General features: G+C 39.7%; 1 protein-coding gene across 3 annotated transcripts in view; it reads right to left on the bottom strand.

The window, feature by feature from the left end:
* LOC107737764 (AT-rich interactive domain-containing protein 1A-like) overlaps window positions 1-7674 on the bottom strand; it is a 71735-nt gene extending 64061 nt beyond the window's left edge. For all 3 annotated transcript variants that reach the window (XM_016549385.1, XM_016549384.1, XM_016549382.1), the window contains exon 1: window positions 6393-7674. In XM_016549385.1, coding sequence (XP_016404871.1) covers window positions 6393-7280 — 888 coding nt within the window. In that variant the 5' untranslated portion in view covers window positions 7281-7674. The remainder of the gene's footprint in view (window positions 1-6392) is intronic.
* Window positions 7675-20102: the final 12428 nt, after the last annotated feature.

Consider the following 20102-nt stretch of genomic DNA (forward strand, 5'->3'; position numbering starts at 1 on the left):
TGATTTTTTTAACTTTAAACCGCATAAACACATTTCATTACACCAAATACACAAAATAATGTTCTTTTTAGCAGCATCATATGATCCCTTTAAGCTAACTTGGCTTAACAAAAAAAACTTCTTAAAATATTAAAACTTAAATCTTGGCTGAATAACTCTAGAAGGTTTTAAAAGCTTTTTAAAATTAAATATGTACACAGTTTGGATTAAATTAAAGTATAGTCACATTTTTTTAATTAGCATGTTTTTGTGTTTTGCTTTGCTACCGAAATTGGTACCGAGAACCGTGGATTTTCACTGGTATTGGTACCGAATACTGAAATTTTGGTACCGTGACAACACTAGTAGCCACAAGACTATTTTCTGATGCACATTAATAGACACTGTTACAGGATTTTTTTTTTTCAGCTGTAAACTAGCTAAAAGAAGGGAAAAAATAAATGCATTTGAAAATAGTTAATGCTTTTGAAGATATTTAATATACTCCCATTTGTGCAACTGAAACACACATTCAGTTATTTATATTTAGATATAAATAAGTCAGTGTGTCAGCAGAATATTGATGCAAAATGCACTGCAACTTATATATATATACTTTCTCACCAGCACACTAGCATGGGTTTTATCTAGATTCTTCTTTGTGGAGTGTAATATTCTCTCTGGCAGCGCTGTAATTAGTATGCTCACTCGAATCGCGATCTCGATTCCATTTCAATTTATCGTACAGCCCTACTTTCCAACCACCAGCACGGTCTGATATATCTGGTGCACAAGTGAAAAGAGAAGAAAGAGGCATGACAAGAAAGAGCCGGAGAAATGAGGAGTGGATGCTGTGTGCAGATGAGTTCGAGGGCTACACGAGGGCTTTTGCGTGGGTAAAGCGAGCGTACGAGAGGCCAATTTGTGCAGTCCGTTCGACCTAAACGCTCTTGAAGAGACGGACGGATGGCCGGTGGTGCATGCAGCATGAGCGGGTCAGAGCCTTTCTCCCAGCGTCCGCTAACATGTGCGCGCTCACACACACACACACACACACATTCACAAGCGCACAGCTGTCACCGGCAGGCAGCAAAGGATCATTCACAAAAACACACCCCTCCTGGCTCGTTTCCCTAAGTATCTGTGACACACACACACACACACACACACACACACACACACAGAATGAGGCAGCATGTGGAGATTCATTACTCAGCAGTGCAGACAGTGTGCTGTGGCAGCAACAGTTCACTCATTACCCTGCAGGCTACTGAGACTGTGCCCTACACTCGAGGATGCTGGGATAGGGTTCTCCCTCTCAAACAGAAACTCACTGCTCTCAGGGTAACCGGACGGGTCAACGCCAAAGTCTGGGTCAGAAAGACTGGTCTTAGATCAGTTCAAAGGGTGTCCCGGTAACATTCAAACAGACCGTAAAACAACAGTAAACTTCGGAGAATCTTGGTGTTCCATGTTAATACCACCGATTAATTTATGTAATTCCATAATGGAAATTCCAGAATTTCCATCTATTCAAATTATTCCAATGAATACATTCAAAACTCTTGATCAACAATCCACATTAATTCGCAGAAGTCTCTGGTGAGTGAGTGAGTGAGTGAGTGAGTGAGTGTGTGTGTGGGTGGGAGTGAGTGAGTCTGTCTGTGTGTGTCTGTCTGTCTGTGTGTGTGTGTGTGTGTCTGTGTGTGACTGTGAGTGACTGTGTGTGACTGAATGAATAATATTGGTGTGTACAAGTTAAATTTAGTATTACATTTTAGTGAAAAACGTAACAAATATCTTCATACCAAAATTACACTTAACAGCACATCATCATTAGACTCCGGCTCGAATTGGTAAGGTACAATAGGGTTGGGTACAATAGGTACAATAGGGTTGTGCCGATAGACGACAGTATCATGTATCGACAATAGACAGAGATATCACCTGTGGCTGATGCCTTTGACGATAGCAAGACGATTATTATTATTATTATTATTATTACTATTATTATTATTAGGCTAGTAATACTAATTAATATTAGGGCTTATTTGTTGCATTGTATTTATTTGTCCGCGTTTTTACAGTATTGCGCGTTCTAACCAATCACACACGATTATGCTGAGCTTATGAATGCATTGGCCAATCAGAGGAGTCATCACTGAAACAGCGGAGTTCTGTTGTTCGGCGCGCGCTGACTGAATTCTGACTCGCGAATTCTCTCATAATAAACAACAAAGTGCAGAAGTACGTGCGATGCAAGTATAAGAGATTTATTCATCATATATAGTGTAGATTCACTGAGTTTAATGGGAGTGTTTTTAAAGTGCATAAACTCGCGCTAGACTGAGACTGTGATGATGTTCTTTGCTCGTTTTCTGTAGCTGCTTTTTGAATAACTGAGGAAATGTAAGCATTATAATTAGTAACGTACGATGTTGCTATTAATTTGTTATCATGTTAAATACAAATTCAGTCATATTAAAAACATTAGGCTGCTTTTAGCAATACGCTGGAGTTGGTTCACTTTCTCGCAATGAAATCAAGTACCGTATTGGCCCGAATATAAGACGACCCTGATTATAAGACGACCCCCCCTTTTTCCAGATGTACCTTTTGGAAAAAGGCTTTTTAAAAACCAAATCTTGTTTTTTCTCAGTAAAACCCATTTTGTCTTCAATTATTTTCATATTGCATATTTTTCCTATTTTAATTTTTGTTTTGAAAGTATGGTAAAAACTGGTAAAATGTACCAACAATCACATTTAAAAAATAAACACTTTTTGATATACCATTTAAAAAAAAAAATTCCCATCTGAATTAGGACATTTAGGCTATCCATCTAAAATAGTAGCCTACCAAAATCTTATTAACAGCAGAAGTTAAATCTTACCGTAGTCTTCAAATCTGGGTACTGTCTTACGTTTTAAAATCACAAAGGGAGTTTGGTCCCATCAGGCTAAAATGACAGTCACGACTCATGCAGCTGTAAGGTTTTCTGCTTCTTTTGTTTTTACTCGCGATCTTTACAACACGCATTACATTACGTATTTCATGGCACACTCGTTTAATGCGTATTTGGCGCCACCTATTGTTGTGGGTGTATTATTGACATGTCAAAGTCTAGACCCTGAATATAAGACGACCACGGTTTTTCAGATGTATTTCCAAGAAAAAAACATAGTTTTTACTCGCGATCTTTACAACACGCATTACATTACGTATTTCATGGCACACTCGTTTTATACGTATTTGGCGCCACCTACTGTTATGGGTGTATTATTGATATGTCAAAGTCTAGACCCTGAATATAAGACGACCGTGTTTTTTCAGATGTATTTCCAAGAAAAAAATATCGTCTTATATTCGGGACAATACGGTAAATAATTACATAAATTAGCACGATAATATCATGTATCGGCGATCTCCCAGGCTGACGATAGGACGATATGAAAATTGAGCATATCGCCCAACACTAATTGACAAGTCTCCAGGGCTGTCATTCCGTCATGGCAATCGGCGTTTCGTTTCCGACACGCGCTGTACACGGTAGACCAATCCAGAGCCAATCCCTCTACGGCTCTGGACCAATCACAAAGGACTGCGCCATCTGACCAATCACAGCAGTGAGGGCTCACGGAAAGGAGGGGTTTAGAGAGACTGATTCTTTGAACTGCTTCGCACGAGTCGTTTACGAATCATTCAGAAATTAGGTAAAATTTAATATTTTTGGAGAAAACTAACTTGTTTTTTTACCTTGCATGCATGTAAACCTGTTTTAGGAGACTCATAAAACAATATTAGCAACTTAAAAATGGCATAATAGGGGCACTTTAAAAATGTGCAAAAAAACGGTGATGGAAACATGTCACTTTAGCCTGCACAAGCACTTATTAACAGAACCACAAATGCAAAGTTTTAAACGTCCTGTTTCAAACTCAATCCGAAATTAAAACATTCTAGACAAGACCAGATTATTTGTTTTAAGAGAAATATTAAGACACAGTACACAGTAAGAATATCTGCCTCTGAGGGTCATTATTAAAACACTTGATTTCCCACAATAAGAGCACAGCAATCACACAGCACAAACGTCTGAGCGTTCAGGGAAGGCGCGAGCCTCAGAAAGACAGAATAGCATTGCTGATGATCACAGGATGGTATTAAAACAGCAGTGACTCTTGGTTAACGCCTACACTGCTTGTAAACACACACACACACACACAGAGTCAGGCTGAACAAGCATGCAACTTTCAAGATCACCTGGATCAGTGCTGTGAGACAATGCATATAGTAGTGATTCTCCCACCTAATACATCTAGTGAGTTACATCCTGAAATTTAAACGCTACAACAAAACCTGGATGCAGATCACATGCATACAACATCCCCAAATTATGATATAGCCTAACTAGTCACTTTTCTAGACAAATACTAATCTCTCATATTAATACACTGCTATTATTAAGCATTTCAGGCCATGCAAAAAAAATAAATAAATAAATATGCATAACAGAAAAGATAAGTCATCTAAATGATATGTAGTTTGATGCTACATTTCCTATCAAGAGATTCATAAGACAGGTAATCAAGGTTCAATAAATGGATTAAGAATTAAAGAGATAGTTCACCCAAAAATAAAAATGTCCTGATTATTTACACACCCCCAGACATCCAAATATGTATATCTTTCTTTCTTCAGACGAAGACAAATAAGGGTCGTCTTTAGCGAATCAATTAGTCGTTTTCAGAAAAACTGTAAATTTTACACTTTTTTTTTTACCTACAAATTAAAAATGTTCACCTTGGTCCAGCCTGGTTTAATTCACAACAACATTGAAAAGATTACGCGTGACACATGCGGAAAGAACCGGCCTATTGTTGACAAGTTTGTGTTAAAGTTAGTGTGCGTTTTTCACTATTTTGGACTATTGAAAACGGTCTACAGTGAGCCCCATTCACTTGCATTGAGAAATGAAAAATCCAGGAATGTTTTTCTCCAAAACCTTAATTTCTCTTCAGCTGAATAAAGACCTACAGATTTTGGTGTGTAAATAATCAGGAAATTCTTATCTTTGGACTATTCCTTTAAGACAACAAATATTCGGATGTCACAAACAGAAAAATCTCTTTAGTGCAGCAATTCCACATGTTCTGTGTATCAGTACAGCACTCCACATATCAGGAAACCTGGATGCAGACAAGTTAGATTCGAATAAGCAAAGAGATGCAAACAACAGCACATCACGTAACCTAATTCATTAAGATAACTCCTTTTAATGAAATGCAAATTCTTAACATTGGACATTTCAGACCATGCACACACAAAAAAAAGTGCATCACCAAAATGTCTACATTGCACTCTTTTTCAAAGCAAAGCTGCATTTGAACTAAACCGAGTAAGACATGCAATTAAATAAGCTAAATTAACAAAATAAGATGCATTGCTACAAACATAACATTGCATGCACTACATTATTTAAATTGCACATTTTAAATAAGACCATTAAATTGTTAAAAACAAAACAGACATATGCACGGATGCTCCCCGTTTATGAAATGCTACATAAATTAAGTACACGTGATGTACAAATTTGCATGGTTTTTAACGCAAAAAAAAAAAAAACTAACATAATTGTCTCATTAATCATCATATTGCACGAATTCAATCTGTGAAAAAGCCTTTAAACTGCGCCCGTGCACACAGCGAGTGTAAGTGGAGCAGCTCGTCGGCGCGGCTCTTTGCTGCATTAGATGCAATTATAAATGGCCAGGCGCAGGAGAAGAAGCAGCCAATCAGAAGAGAGCTCGCGTGTCAACCTAAGACCAACTGTCTCCTGCCTTTGACAGAAGGATTTTTACCTCCATAATTCAAATCCCAAAGCAAAGCAGCCCGCTGCACTTACTCGCATCTCCCAGCCTGTTTACTCGCACGCGCGGGCCAAAAACACCTCAAAACACACCCGAACGCGACGCGTTTCCAGTCAAACCGAGGCCTCGCTTTTAGCCCCCGCATGCATGTTGACATATTCGGCCTGAAGAGATGTTTTAAGAGTTATTCTGGTAGTCTGGGTGAGGGTGGGAATAAACTAATTTAGCGACAGCATTACGGAACAAACGGAGCCCGTAACGTTTCATCGAAGCAGAGCAGCATCTGTGCGGGGGTTTTAGCTGCGAGCCCTGCCTCGAAAATTAGCCTTACTTCTGCATTTCCACATGCAAACTCGTGCTCGAGCTCTGGACACGGCCCAAAAAACACAGCTCGGCCCGGCCTGCAAAAGCTGCTTATATGGACCGTGTTGGCTGGAAAAAACACAGGCAGCCATTTTAGAGCAGACTGAGAAACAATGGCAGACTCTCTCCTCTCTTTCTCTCTCGCAGCTCGAGCCGAGCGCCGAGTTAAGCAAAGTTTACCTGGGTCCTGATGAGGGCTTGTCCGGTGTTTCCCGGGCTCATGGGAGGAGGGTGATGGCTTCTTTGTTGCCAGGCCGGATGGCCCCCACCGAACTGGCTAACGCTACCCATGTCCCCCGGTCCCTTGGCAGCCGCTTCCTGGCCGCCGAACTCGCCTGCGGGGAAGCTCTGGTAGCTCCTCGTGGAGCTGGGGGAGGTCAGGAGCTGGTTCAGCGTCGGGGTGGACGTGGGCTGAGGGGTGCCCATGTTGTACCTCTGGTTGTTGTAGGAAGCGGCGACGGCGGCGGCAGCCATCGTCGTAGTTCCTCCTGGCGGCGGCTGCTTGCCCGGCTGTCCCCCGGCCGCCGGCGGCTGGCTGTTTCGCGGCGAATTCATGCCGTAGCCCTGGCCCTGGTGGTACGGAGTCCGGTTCGGGAAGGCGCTGTAGTTGTTGAAGTGGTTCTGGTAGCCGTGCTCGTGCGAATTGGGCGGGTATGGGTCCATTACCGCCGGCCCGGCCATGCCAGGGCTTTGTTGTCCGCCATGTTGATGAAAAGGGGGCCGGTTGTAGTGCTGGTTGTAGCCGTACGGAGGTGGAGGGAATGCGCCCGGGTGGTGGGGAGCCATACCGGGGTGGCTGTTCCCGTCCGGTTCATTCTGGCTATTGTTATTGTTCACCCTGGACGGGTTCCCGTTGCCGTTCTTCATGTCAGGGTCGCCTCCTGCTCCTCCTCCCCCAGCAGCATTCCCCACATCGGCCCCGTCTTGCAGCTCCTTCTGTCCCGGGGATCCGGCGTCGGTGCTCTCCTGCCTGTTCTCTCCGAGCACCGGCTCGTCCTGCGGCTCCCGCTCCGGCTTCTTGAGTTCGGCGGGCGGGCTAGCGTTGAGAGTGGCGACCTGAGCGGCCATGATCTCTCTCTCTCTCCCTCTCTCTCTCTCTCGTTCACCGCGAGTCACTTTGAATATAAACACAACGCTCTTATAAAGACGTGCCCGTGTCCCGTATCATTCCTTCGACTTTCAGACCGAACTCGGTCTTCTCTCCCGAACGCGACTCGAGTGTGAAAAGTTTCCTGGAGAATATAAATAAAGGTCCCGGGAATGATTTTAACCGACACCCGTGTGTGTGTGTGTGGAGGGGGGGCCTCTTACAGACCGAGAGCGCGAGAGAGAAACCGATCAAACCAGCACGAGGCTCAGCGAGACACAGCCATTTTACCGAAGCGCGCGGTCACATGCAAAACGCGGCGTGGAGCGCAGGCGCGGCGCGGATCCGGATCCGGAGCACTTCGACACACTTTGGGCTCCAGTTCGTGGAACGAGCACAAAATAGGTCTGTGAGCCTCGGCTTTTATTGTGAAATAATCCATGAAATATGCATCATCGTATATTTACTAACTGAATCTAGAGTATTTTTTCAGGCTTTAGAAAAAAAAAGGTGGTGTGCAAATGCAATTTAAAAAAATCGAAACTACATTTTTCTTAAGAAACTGTGGCCATGCAAAGCTCACTTTTACACTGCAAGGGTGCTGTGGGTGGTTTCCAGCAGGACATTATGCAGTTGCCAGTGTGGTTGCTATGGTGTTCAAGGTTTGTTGCTAGGTTGCTGTTAAGGTGGTAACTAGGTGAATGGGTGCCGGCCCACCTCCATGTACTGATGATACTGTGCTGTAGCTATGCATCAGTCCCTCGTATAGTCTAAGCCGGCATTTATTCACCTGTTTATCACCTGCCAAGTGAAAATATAGCTGCGTCCCAAATTACACATTATACACTATGCACTATGTACTGTAGTGTATGACTTAAATAAGGTTATTTTGTCATTCGTAATCAGAGTCTGATAGCCCCTCCCCCTTCGCTATGTAATTAGAGCTGTGACAGTTGAGTGCATGAAGTGTCCAACACTCCTCACTTCACTTTTTCGTTTATTTAAGTGCATCATCCAGGTATTTAAAGTGCACTTTTTCTTTCTGGAATTTTCAGTGTGAACACACTACTCGCACTATTCACACTACAAAATGTCATCAAACAATCACAACTAATGACTGTTTTCAAACAGGTTTCATGAGCACAACTCCTGTCAACCATTGGTCAGGCAAAAAGATAATCCCGCCCCAAACTGAGGCTATTGTGTGACAGTTGAGTGCATGAAGTGTCCAACACTCCTCACTTCGCTTTTTCGTTTATTTAAGTGCATCATCCAGATATTTAAAGTGCACTTTTTCTTTCTGGAATTTTCAGTGTGAACACACTACTCGCACTATTCACACTACAAAATGTCATCAAACAATCACAACTAATGACTGTTTTCAAACAGGTTTCATGAGCACAACTCCTGTCAACCATTGGTCAGGCAAAAAGATAATCCCGCCCCAAACTGAGGCTATTGGTTGAAACCATGTTGCAATGTTGGGCTATCATGATGTTATTTTAATGTGTTTTATCAATTATTTATTCATATATCAAATGATTGTTTATTATTGTTATAAGTTTTTTAGTTTAATTTTGCTGTTCTTTTGTAATTTTTATTAGTTTTTATATTTTTTTTATTAAGCTTTATTTTATATTTATTTTAGTTTTAGTAATCTTAGTACTTTCAACTTATCTAATTGAAATTCTATTTTTCATTTTTCATTTAGTTTTTATTTAAGTTAATATTTTAATATAAACTCATGTTTATATTTAATATTATTTCAATATTTCAAAAAAATAAAAATAAATAAACAATAAATAAATGTATATATATATTTTCAACTTTAGTCATTTTGTTGTGTTCTTCTGTCATTTTTATTAGCTTTTGTTTTTTAATATTTTTATTTAGCTTTCATTTATATTTATTTCAGTGTTTTAGTAATTGTAGTACTATTTTAGTACAAATTACACACCTTTTCCTTGTTAGTTGCTAAGGCAACATTTCTAATTTAGTTTTTTTACGTTTAAATTGTTCACCTAATTTTTACATTTGATTTTATTTCAGTTAACGAAAATAATTTGGAAAAGTTTTCACCTTAGCTAACAATAACAACACCACCAGGAATAACAGTGTCCGTGTTTACGCTTTTCATGGAAATCATACATGTGTCTCAGTATATTAAGCTCAGACACAACAAAGTAGTTTAAGGTAAAACATTTCACACTTTAATGTTTAGGATTAAGGGTTTCTTTACACCGCTAATAGCGGAATAAAACAATTATACAACAAATAATACCTGAACTATTCTCATTCCATCATAGTACAGAACTATCACATGAATGCACAGCAAAGCATTGCTACATATACAACACATAAACAAGTGTTTAGGCCCAAGTGTGTTCATGCATATTTCAGACAGCAAATGAGAGGGTTTATTGCAGCAGCATTATGTTTGATCTGTGCAGAGGACAGCATGATATTACAGCCCGTGTGCTAATGTGTATGTGCGCATGTGTTCAGAGAGCGAGCGAGAGAGGGAGGGATGGAAAGGGAAAGAGGATGGGGGATGGACCGAGAGCAGGAAGTGAAAATGAAAAAAAGTGAAATGCAGCACAAGCCAGAGAGAAAGAGAGAGAAAAAAACACTGCGTAGGCCGCAGCAATCAAGTCTGGCACACCAAATCCAACCCCAAATTCAACAGCGCAACGTGTATTTGGTTTGGTAAAGAGATAGAGGAGAGCTTAGAGACAGCACAAAGTAAATAACCAAATGGAAACAGCCATGCTCTTTCCCCCACTCAAACACTGCCTCTCTCTCCCCACCCCCTCTCATTCTCTCGCTCTCTCTCTCTCTGGCTGTGGGGGATGGGTGGTGATCGAGCGAGCACAGTGCATGCACAGCAAAGCCTTCTCGCTACAATGCAGAGCCTGCGCCTGCGGACGGCGCCAGTGTCAGTGCTGCTCACAAACTGCTTTTTACTGTTGTAGAGTAAAATAGAGTCAAAATGCTGTGATAAACGCATGTGTGTGTGTGTACAGGTTTTTCTATACTGGTGAGGACTTAAACCTGAATACACACCAACTCATAGGGCAGGGTTCCTCAATAGGCGGCCCGTGGGCCACATCCGGACCGCGAGATAAAAATGTTTGGCCCGCGCTAATTTCAAATAATGTGGCATGAAAATTCAAACGCAGCATCAGAAAGCGACATTAACTTACATCGTGTCAACACCGGATGCGAGCGGCGCGACGCAACAAAATACAATAGAACTCATTATAATCAGTGATGCTGTCTACACTGGATGCGGCGCGGCGCGACAAGTCCCGCACATAATCATTATTATCACTGTAATATTGTGTATGTTGTTCCTGCCGCGACGTCGCAGAAAATAAAAACCATTCCTAAAATAGAATCCCGTGTCGCTTAAACTTCGCAGTGAGTTTACAGTTTTGACGTAAGTTTGCTTTAGCCTAATTTATTTTCAAGATCTGAGGTAAAATCAGCGTTTTTGCATTTAAAATAAATTTAATGTCTGTTTTGAAGCATTTCTGCAGTTACTCGGGCAAATTAATATTACTGTTGGTGCTTAAAGTGAATGTGAAATCATGTTTGCTTTCTTAATGCACATTCTTAGTCATTCAGTGCATGTTTTTTTTCTTCCCCCAAGAACTGTTTTTATTCATATTCTTTTATCATATGAGTCTCCCTTTCCACAGATGGCTGTCAGATAATGTTAAGATATATAGGAACATTTCTAATTAGTCTTTGTTTTAGCATGCTCACATTTATTCTGGCTGCATTCTATAACGAACACTTTTCCCACAATCCAAACAAGGCCCACCCTACACTATATCTTGGGGAATATCCTGTTTTACTGGGAAATATGTCAAATTATGGAGGTAAAATGGCTTGCAAAGGGCAGTTCACATATAAATTGACCTTTTGTTGTCATTAAAATAGTGATACACCATTTTCGCAGCACATAAAATACACACTTTTCCTTATATGTTTGCCTTAACCCTTGTGGAGGTAAGAAGAAGAAGAAGAAGCGCACTTAATGGTATTGAATGCATACTTGTAGTGTATTTCAAATCTTAAACATGTATTTATAAAAAAAAAATGTAATTTCAAATTATTACTAATTCAATTAAAAAACAGTTAAAGAGAGTACACTTTCATGTCTCTTTACACACTTTAGTGCACTTTATAATAATGTCAAAGTATACATTTGACTTTAATTTTAAATCATTATGTGTAATAATCCGTCGTGTTTTAAAGAAGCAGACTTCTCTTGATTAAGTACTTGAATATATTTTTAACTGTAGTGTTATTCAATCTTACCTTTAAGATTCATATACATCTTAAGTTAGTATATTTAAATGTACTAAAATACAACTTCATCTTTACAAATGTAAAATTACAAATATTTTTGGCCCAAACAGAAATGGCATTAAAGTATTTTATGGCATATGGCATATATAATATTTTAGTTCACCATAAATGCCTGTCAGTCCATTCAGCAGTAATTTAACCACATTTCAAAGATAATATAATTAAATATAATAATTACTACTTAAGTGAGTCAAAGAACACTCAGCTTGCATTGCATTTAATATAAATCTATTAAATATTTTCTTGTAAAGTATATTAATTCCTTAATAAGTACTCTTTTTTAAATGTACGGTACGCTTCTTTTTCACAAGGGAAGGTTAAGCTAAAATCTAGATTTTGGTTAAGTATGAAGTTTATGGACATGCTATTTGTCAATAAACAATGGGATACAAAAACAATAAACCGACGCCAGACTATTCAAAAGGCAAGCCACCTTTTAACAGCGCTTAAGCAGATAGGCAGTTGTAATGGGAAGATTTAGGTTGAATGCTAGGAATCCAGCACAAAGACCTTTAGATCCAGGGCTCACTGAACGCCATTGACTTCAGGGGCCACGCTCCTTTGAAAGATTTGGCTCCGGCTGGGCTTTCAGACTGAGGGACTATAGCAACAGAAATGCTTGGCCACCAGCTCTCAGCACTTGAAAAGAGTGAATCACAGATCTTTCCACCTACATGCAGTTCACATTCACTCTCTTAGTCATAGTTGTTCGAGGATAAATGAAGCGTCTGCATAAGTGTCTTTACCTCTAATTTCTGCTGTGAAAGCCTTCTGATGAACTCGGATGAAGAGCTTTCTCAAAGTCAGAGAGCAGCAGGCCTCTGGCTGTGACGCAGCCCATCTGTGACAGCGGCGTGATCTACGACTGTTTACTCTGTGCCCCTCCACCAGCCACCCACCCATGAGTCTGAGCGTGATGCATCACCTGCGCTCGCCGCCGAGGGCTCTCCCCGCCTGGAACACGTCCAAGAGGAACCTGGCCAAAAATACACTGGATTTACACAACGTTACTTAAATATGAAGCACAAACACTCACTGGAAGAGCATAAGTGGAGGCTATTCATCACAACAACCTGCTGATAAGCGGTGAGCATCCACTGATTAGAGTTATTAAGAGCAGCTCCGTAGGCTTTAAATGAATATTTTGACCTTTACATTAATTGTAAGCCAACATCTTTAACGCCAAAGATAATAACATTTGAAATTCATTAAACAGTGGCCAAAGTATTTGGAAACTTAAGTCACATTTAAAATGTCATTAAGTGGCTCAAATGCTGCTAAACTGTAAAAAAAAAAAAAAAAAAATACTCTATTAATATGAAGGAATTAATTTTTTTATTTGTTGATTTATTTATTTATCAATTTTTTACAGGTGTTTTACCTGTATTTTGATTTTTGCACTTCATTGCATTGTGTTTTACTGGCTAATGTCCTGTCAGAAAATTACCAGTACATTTTCTGTTTTATTTATTAACATGTTTCTGGGCCAATTTTTTTTTTTTTTTTTTTTTTGTGACACTGGTTTTGGGGTGATTTTTTAGCAGATGTATGAAGTAACGTCTTCTCAAGTTCTTACAGGTGTCCTATAGGAAACCCATGTGAAAAAGAAGTACACTTTTTCATACTTTTTAAAAGAATAGTCGACTTATTACGGAAATAATATACCTTAAAAGAATATATTTAAGTGTGTACTGAATGTAATGTTTTTGGATACTGTATTGCATGTTAATTGCAAGTAAATTAAAATAGTTTACATTTACTGTATATTAAATGCAGTTAGCATTTTGTTTTATCGTGTAAAACAAACTTTTTGTAGAAAAAAAACTAACTGTGTTTTAAAAAAACAGTTTTAAGCATCAAAATGCATTTTTTAATTTCAGTTTGAACAATGTATTTATTGCTCCATCATTTCTAACATTTTGTAAAATGTTTGCTTGAAAAGTGTGCTTGCGCGGTCTTTCTTGAAAATAAATGACATCATTAGTTGTCTACTGCAATGACGTAATATTCATTCATTTTTGAGCATGACGTAAACAGTTTTTAGCATCACTGTTATTATGCTCAGTCTAAAGGAAGGGAAGCAAAAAGGCCTAGAGATAACCAACAGTAATCATTGTAAAACACCAATGACTTTTTAAAAAGAGTAACAAGGAGTGTGAAAGATTAGGATCACCAAAGAATATGGAATGCCATTCCTGCCATAATTAGAAAAAAAAAAAAAAATGTACAAAGAAATAAAAGAAAAAATAAATAAAAGTGGAAATAAATAAATGTATAAATAAATAAAAGAGAAAAAAAATGTGGAAAAAAAATAAAAACAAATACATAAATAAGGAAATAAAATTATGAATAATTATTTATTTTTGCTTTTTTACTTTTCTTTGTATATTTATTTATATATTTATTTATATTAGCTTTTTTTTTTTTTTTTTTTACATTTCTTTGTATGCTTATTTATTTATTTATTTATTTATTTCTAATTATGGCAGGATTGGCATTCCATACATGAAATGTGACTCAGTTTAATATAGACATGTGTATTCCATATTATTCGGTGCTTTCTAAAGACCAAATCTTGACCAAAGCTGTCACTTTCCAAAAGGCAACAAATCACACTTTTCTCTTATAAGACGCTCAAAACCGCTTGTTGCTGACACGTTATGAACCACATTGTGTTTATAGGGCTCTGAGGTGAAAGCCACATGTTTTGATCCTAAACCAAAGGCATCTGAGGCAATAGCTTTGTCTTCATAGTGTAACTCAACCACACAGCTTTGCATGCTTGCTACATTTGCAGTTTTCCTTGAACTGTACACTGTTAAAGTTCACTGAGAGGGTTTTTAACCACACTTGGGTTTCTCTGATCTGCAAAAAAAGGGTTTCAACTGAAAGAAAATATAAAGCCAGTGTCCCGTGAATTAATAATCATTTATGACCCAGTCAAAAGACTGTCAGGCGTGAGAAAAAGAGTCCTCATGGCAGGTAGAATGTGGAATCCAGTCTGGGAATGGAGCCATTGGATTGTCAAGACAACTCAATAATCCAGAGTGGAATGTTGTAACAAGAGTGGAGTCGGGTTTGGCATAGAAACACACACAAACTGAGTTCACATTCAGCAACACATCCCGGGTGTGAACACTAACAGGCACTGCAGGAGCTATATTCTTCACGTGAACTAAATCCGTCCAGTGTATTGTTGGGTAGCTGTAAAACATTGTCTGGAGTGTGCAGAGGAAGGAAGTGGCACTTTGAGCTGAGCAATTGAATTTGAGCTCATTCGCAGGCAAGCAGATAACCAAACTAACCAGGCTAACACTCTCTCTCTCACACACACACACACACACACACTGACACAAAATTAAGTTTGTATCCTGAATATTTAATCCAAACACTCCAGTGATAAAAATAATGGAAACTCATTTTCAGTGGACGTTACTGGTGATATGATAGCGTAGTACAATGAGCAGAACGGTTTTAGCATTTGGCTGAAACACCTGAAATTTACATAACTGACATACTGCTGGCAGCTGCACACTCATCTTACGCCATCAAAAATACTACTCTAAACTTTTTTTTTTCAAGAGTTTCAAGAGCTGAAATTTGGCCTTTGATGAAAAACAAGCCACAGAAGAGTCTTATTCGTCTTGTACAGACCATTTATAAAGGTTACAGTGATGTATTGAAGATGGACATACATAATGTTTTATATTAAAGCCTGTACAGCCCATATTTACAAAGGGCTACATTATATTTTGATTGTTACTCTGAATTTTTTTTCACATGGCGTTGGCTTGACTGCAGACAGTAGTAGTGACTTATATTATATAAATGATAAATATAAATATATACTGTATGATTAAAGTCAACCTCAAATCAAACTTCTTAATACTTAATATTGCTGGTCTCATTGGGAAATAAATTAAGCGTTAGCGTTAGTTCTGGCAGGTCACGTGAGTCAAGCTTGCATCAGCTGATTCTCAGCTGATCACATCTACCTATAGGAATACGACACCTATCGCGGCATTCATATATAAGCTCTATTCAGCAGCTTTTCAGCTTGCTCCGGAGCAAATTACCCTCCTCCATCCCCAGCTCCTCCTTTCGCCACAGTCAGGACTTGGCTTTCTGATATTCCTTGCTAATCAGACTCCTTTATCTTGAATAAAGTGTTACACTTAAATATCATTAAGTACATTAATGATATCTGCCTTGTTCTGTTCTGTTAACCCTAGGGGGGGTTATTATTGCTGCTCTCCCTGCTCATTCAGGACAGGCTGCATGGATGGGCAGGGAGTTTTTTGCCCAGAACAGAACCATACCGCCAAACCAAACTTTATGCTAAATATCTATCATTTTGACAATACTGGTCCTGACAGAAATATCTTTATATATATGTTGCACCACCCATAAGGACGGCCCTGTTGATCAGAAGATATGTTTGTTTTATCAGGCTGTTTTAGAAAGTATTGTCGGGTACAGGGTATCTGTGAAGCTTAAAGCACTTAGTACAGACAGGAAGGAGAATAATGGAGCGGAGAGAATAGTACAAGCTTCGGTTTTTATATGAGCACTTTATACTTAGCCAGTTGAAGAAAAAACTGAGTGATCCATCTCAAGATTTGTATTTACAGTATGAATTACTTCATTCTGGGAGAAGTTATAGAGTTCCACATTTTAAATTCAAATAGGTATAATTCATTTGTGCCTATATAAATGCAATGTTTATTAATAGTTCAGGGAATTCACACCAGATTTCCCCTTGAGCACAATAAAGTTGGCTTTGTCTTTGAATTTAGAATTTGATGACAATTTTTTAACATCATTTTAAACATGATTTAATGTTTAACATCATATTGCAATCTCTGATTTTTGATCGCAGGCTTTAGCAAATGTTAGCAAATCAGGCACACTTTGAGACATTGAAGGTGCAAAAGTTTGGGAAGCAGGAGACTTAAAGTGATAGTTCACATAAAGATGACACTGCTGGCATCATTTACTCACCCTCATGTTGTTCTAAACACACAAGTCTTTCAAATGAATAAAAGCCTAAATTAAATCTGTTCATCATATAAACCGATTGTGTCTCTTCAGAAGACTTGGACTAGATTCATATGGATTACTTTCATGATGTCTTTTTGTACTTTTTGCAGCAAAATTGAAAATTGCATGGTTGGCTGCATGTAATTTCATGGACAAAAATGATGAGAAAAGATTAAAAATATCTTAATTTGTGTGTAGAAAAAAGAAACTCATACAGGTTTAGAATGACATGAGGGTGAGTAAATGATGACCGAACATTAATTTTTGGGTGAACTATTCCTTTAAGCAAACGTTTCCATTCAATCTCCTTTTCATTCTTCTGTTTAGAAGAAATATTTGAGATATCGAAAAGATCTTTGAGCAGGTACCTTTCAGCCTCAGTAAAAACACACACACACACAGAATAAGACCATGCTTGCCTTCAAATACTGCTGTGACAGTTTTATCGCTAAATGCTAAGTGGCCATTTAATCCCTTTTAGCAGAGAAGTGTGGCCCCAGCTCATCATATCGGCATGTCATCCGTTTCAAAAAGTGAAAATAGACCACAAAAATCTGTAGCTGTCACACTGACAAACACTAACACAAAGCTAATAGTAGACCTACATATTCAGGTTAAAGCATACAGCATTGTCCTGTCAGTGAGAGGGACTCCTCCTGCTATCTTTAATCTCACCTCGCCCAGGGCGTTTCACACTGAAACTCTGAGGAATACCAACATTTCTCATAATCAACAGTCAGAGACAGATTTGAAGATATCGTTCATTCTTCAGGGGAGATGAAGATAACGTGAGGAGACCCCCGTGGACCTACGAAAACATGGTAAGGTTAAGAGCGCCACTCGCTTCTTTTAGATCCCATGAAATCAAAATGTGAGTTTTGTGGCAGTGTTGGGGATAACGCATTACAAGTAATGCAAGTTACGTAATCAGATGACTTTTTCCAAGTAATGAGTAAAGTAACACATTACTTTTTATTTAAAAGAAAATATCTGAGTTACGTTTTCAAATAATTAACACCAGTTACTTTGTTTTCCCCTTTTTTTTTCAAGTTCTAGTTCATTTAATGTTTTTTTGTCAAGCCAAGTATGATCAAGTCAAGTCTGTACACTTCAGGATATCAATAAACTGCACTTGGGTTTCATCACAACTCACCTACAGTGGACTCTAATGTTACAGAAAAGCTAGACCGTTACAATGAACCCAGCAGTTCATCTCCTGCACCTTCATCAAGGCCATCGCTCAATTGAGAACTATGTTAAGGACTTTTGTGAAGTTTTGTCACCTAGTTGATTTTATTGACGTGGCACTTAAGGACATTTTTCAGTTTGGTTTGAACGAACCGATCCGTTCTCAGTTGCTAGGGGGAAAAATCAATTTCCCCTTTGCTAAGTACAGTCCATTGACTATGTCTTGTTTTTAAGTGGATCTTCTTTTACTGTGGGGATTGCGGATGAGGAACCTGCAGTCCTCCAGTGCCCACCACACCAAAGCATTTCCACGTACCGACTGTCATGTCAGGATTTATTCATGCCACGACCGCCAAACCAAAGCCTGCTCACGTCATGGTCGTCACACCTGAGCCATCAGCCAAGATGGCCGCCACGCTTGAGTCATCAGCCAAGATGGCCGCTACGCCAGAGCCTCGTCACGTCAAGGCCGCCACACCAGAGTCCGGACCCACCATGGCCACCATGCCAGAGCCCCGTTTGGGTCAAGACAGATAAGACTAATGGCCAGTGTAATGGATCCACCAATGATGTCAGTGCGAGTGGCTGGCATCCCATTGGCCTAAATGCTCTCAAACACCGTGGCCTCAGTGCTGTCCAACCCAGAGGTCCTCCCTCCGTCAGCTGTACTGCCCATGATGGCGGTAGCCATATTGTGTGTTTGGGCTACACACTGCACTCCAGAGCTCCAGAGCCCACTCCAATCTATGAGTCAGCTCCAGAGACCGCTACGGTTCATGAGTCAGCTCCAGAGCCCGCTCCCGTCCATGAGTCCGCTCCAGAGCCCGCTCCCGTCCATGAGTCCGCTCCAGAGCCCGCTCCGGTCCATGAGTCCGCTCCAGAGCCCGCTCCCGTCCATGAGTCCGCTCCAGAGCCCGCTCCCATCCATGAGTCCGCTCCAGAGCCCGCTCCGGTCCATGAGTCCATGGTTGCCTGTCATGTCGCTGCTATGGAGGCCACTTACGAACTCTCTGCCTGTTATGCTACGACCACTGAGGCCGTTCAAGGATTTTATGCCTGTCATGTTGCGGCCACGGCGGCCGCTCACGAACTCTCTACCTGTCATGTTACAGCCATTGAGGATGTTCAAGGATACTCCATCTGTTCTGTCACGTCCAGGTGGTTCGTCCATGTCTCTGTTCCACCATGGCCTAGTGACCTGTGGTGGTCTTCTGCTCCGCAGGCTTCACCTTGTTCACCTGCTCCACTGGCTCCACCATGGTGGTCTTCGGCTTTGCCCTGTTTCCCTAATCCTTTATGGTTGCTCCACGGTCCAGGAAAACCACCATGCCATGATCCAGGTCTTTTATTTTGTCTTTTCCATAGTCATGGTTCCTGTCATGTCATGTGTTTCCCTTACCCTCATGTGATCCTGCTATTAATTTCTTTGTTCTATGTGTTATGTTTTGATTGGTTGTCTAGTAACTAGTTCATGTGTCTTGTCCTCATTGGTTGGATTGTGTCATGTGACTTCCTCTGTTTGATTTATATAGCCCTAATGTTGCCATTGTCCATTGTCTAGCTTGGTTCCTGTAACTGCTGTTGCTGAGTGTCATGCTTTATGTTCAGGTTGAAGTTCAAGTTCTAGTTCATTTCATGTTTCTTTGTCAAACCAAGTATGATCAAGTCAAGACTGTACACTTCAGGATATCAATAAACTGCATTTGGGTTTCATCACAACCCTACAGTGGTCTCTAATGTTACAAGAATGTGATCATGGCAGCCATCTTGGCTGATGACTCAGCCGTGGCGGCCATCTTGGCTGATGTCATGTGAAAGGGCTTTTACATTTGCCAAAAATAGAATTGTTTATATTAAAAACAAACAAGCAAGAGTAACACAATATTGTAATGGATTACTCATAAAAGTCACTTTAAAAGTACTAAGGAATATGCTTTTGTTGAAGCCATCAGCCCACATCATTTCAACTTTTTTTTTTTTAAATAATAGTGGAATTTCTGGTGAGAAAAAAAATATTTTCCATGATTCTGCAATGAAATATCTACTAATAAGAGAATCATGATAAGCAAATTAAGAACATCTCCCATGTACTCAAACTACTTAAATGTGTGTGTGTGTGTGTGTGTGTGTGTGTGTGTGTGTGTGTGTGTGTGTGTAAGTGATAGATATATATACATCTATAGAGATAAGTATATATA

Source organism: Sinocyclocheilus rhinocerous, unplaced genomic scaffold (assembly GCF_001515625.1).
Source record: "Sinocyclocheilus rhinocerous isolate Xijiao unplaced genomic scaffold, SAMN03320098_v1.1 scaffold43, whole genome shotgun sequence".
Taxonomy (NCBI): Eukaryota; Metazoa; Chordata; class Actinopteri; order Cypriniformes; family Cyprinidae; genus Sinocyclocheilus; species Sinocyclocheilus rhinocerous.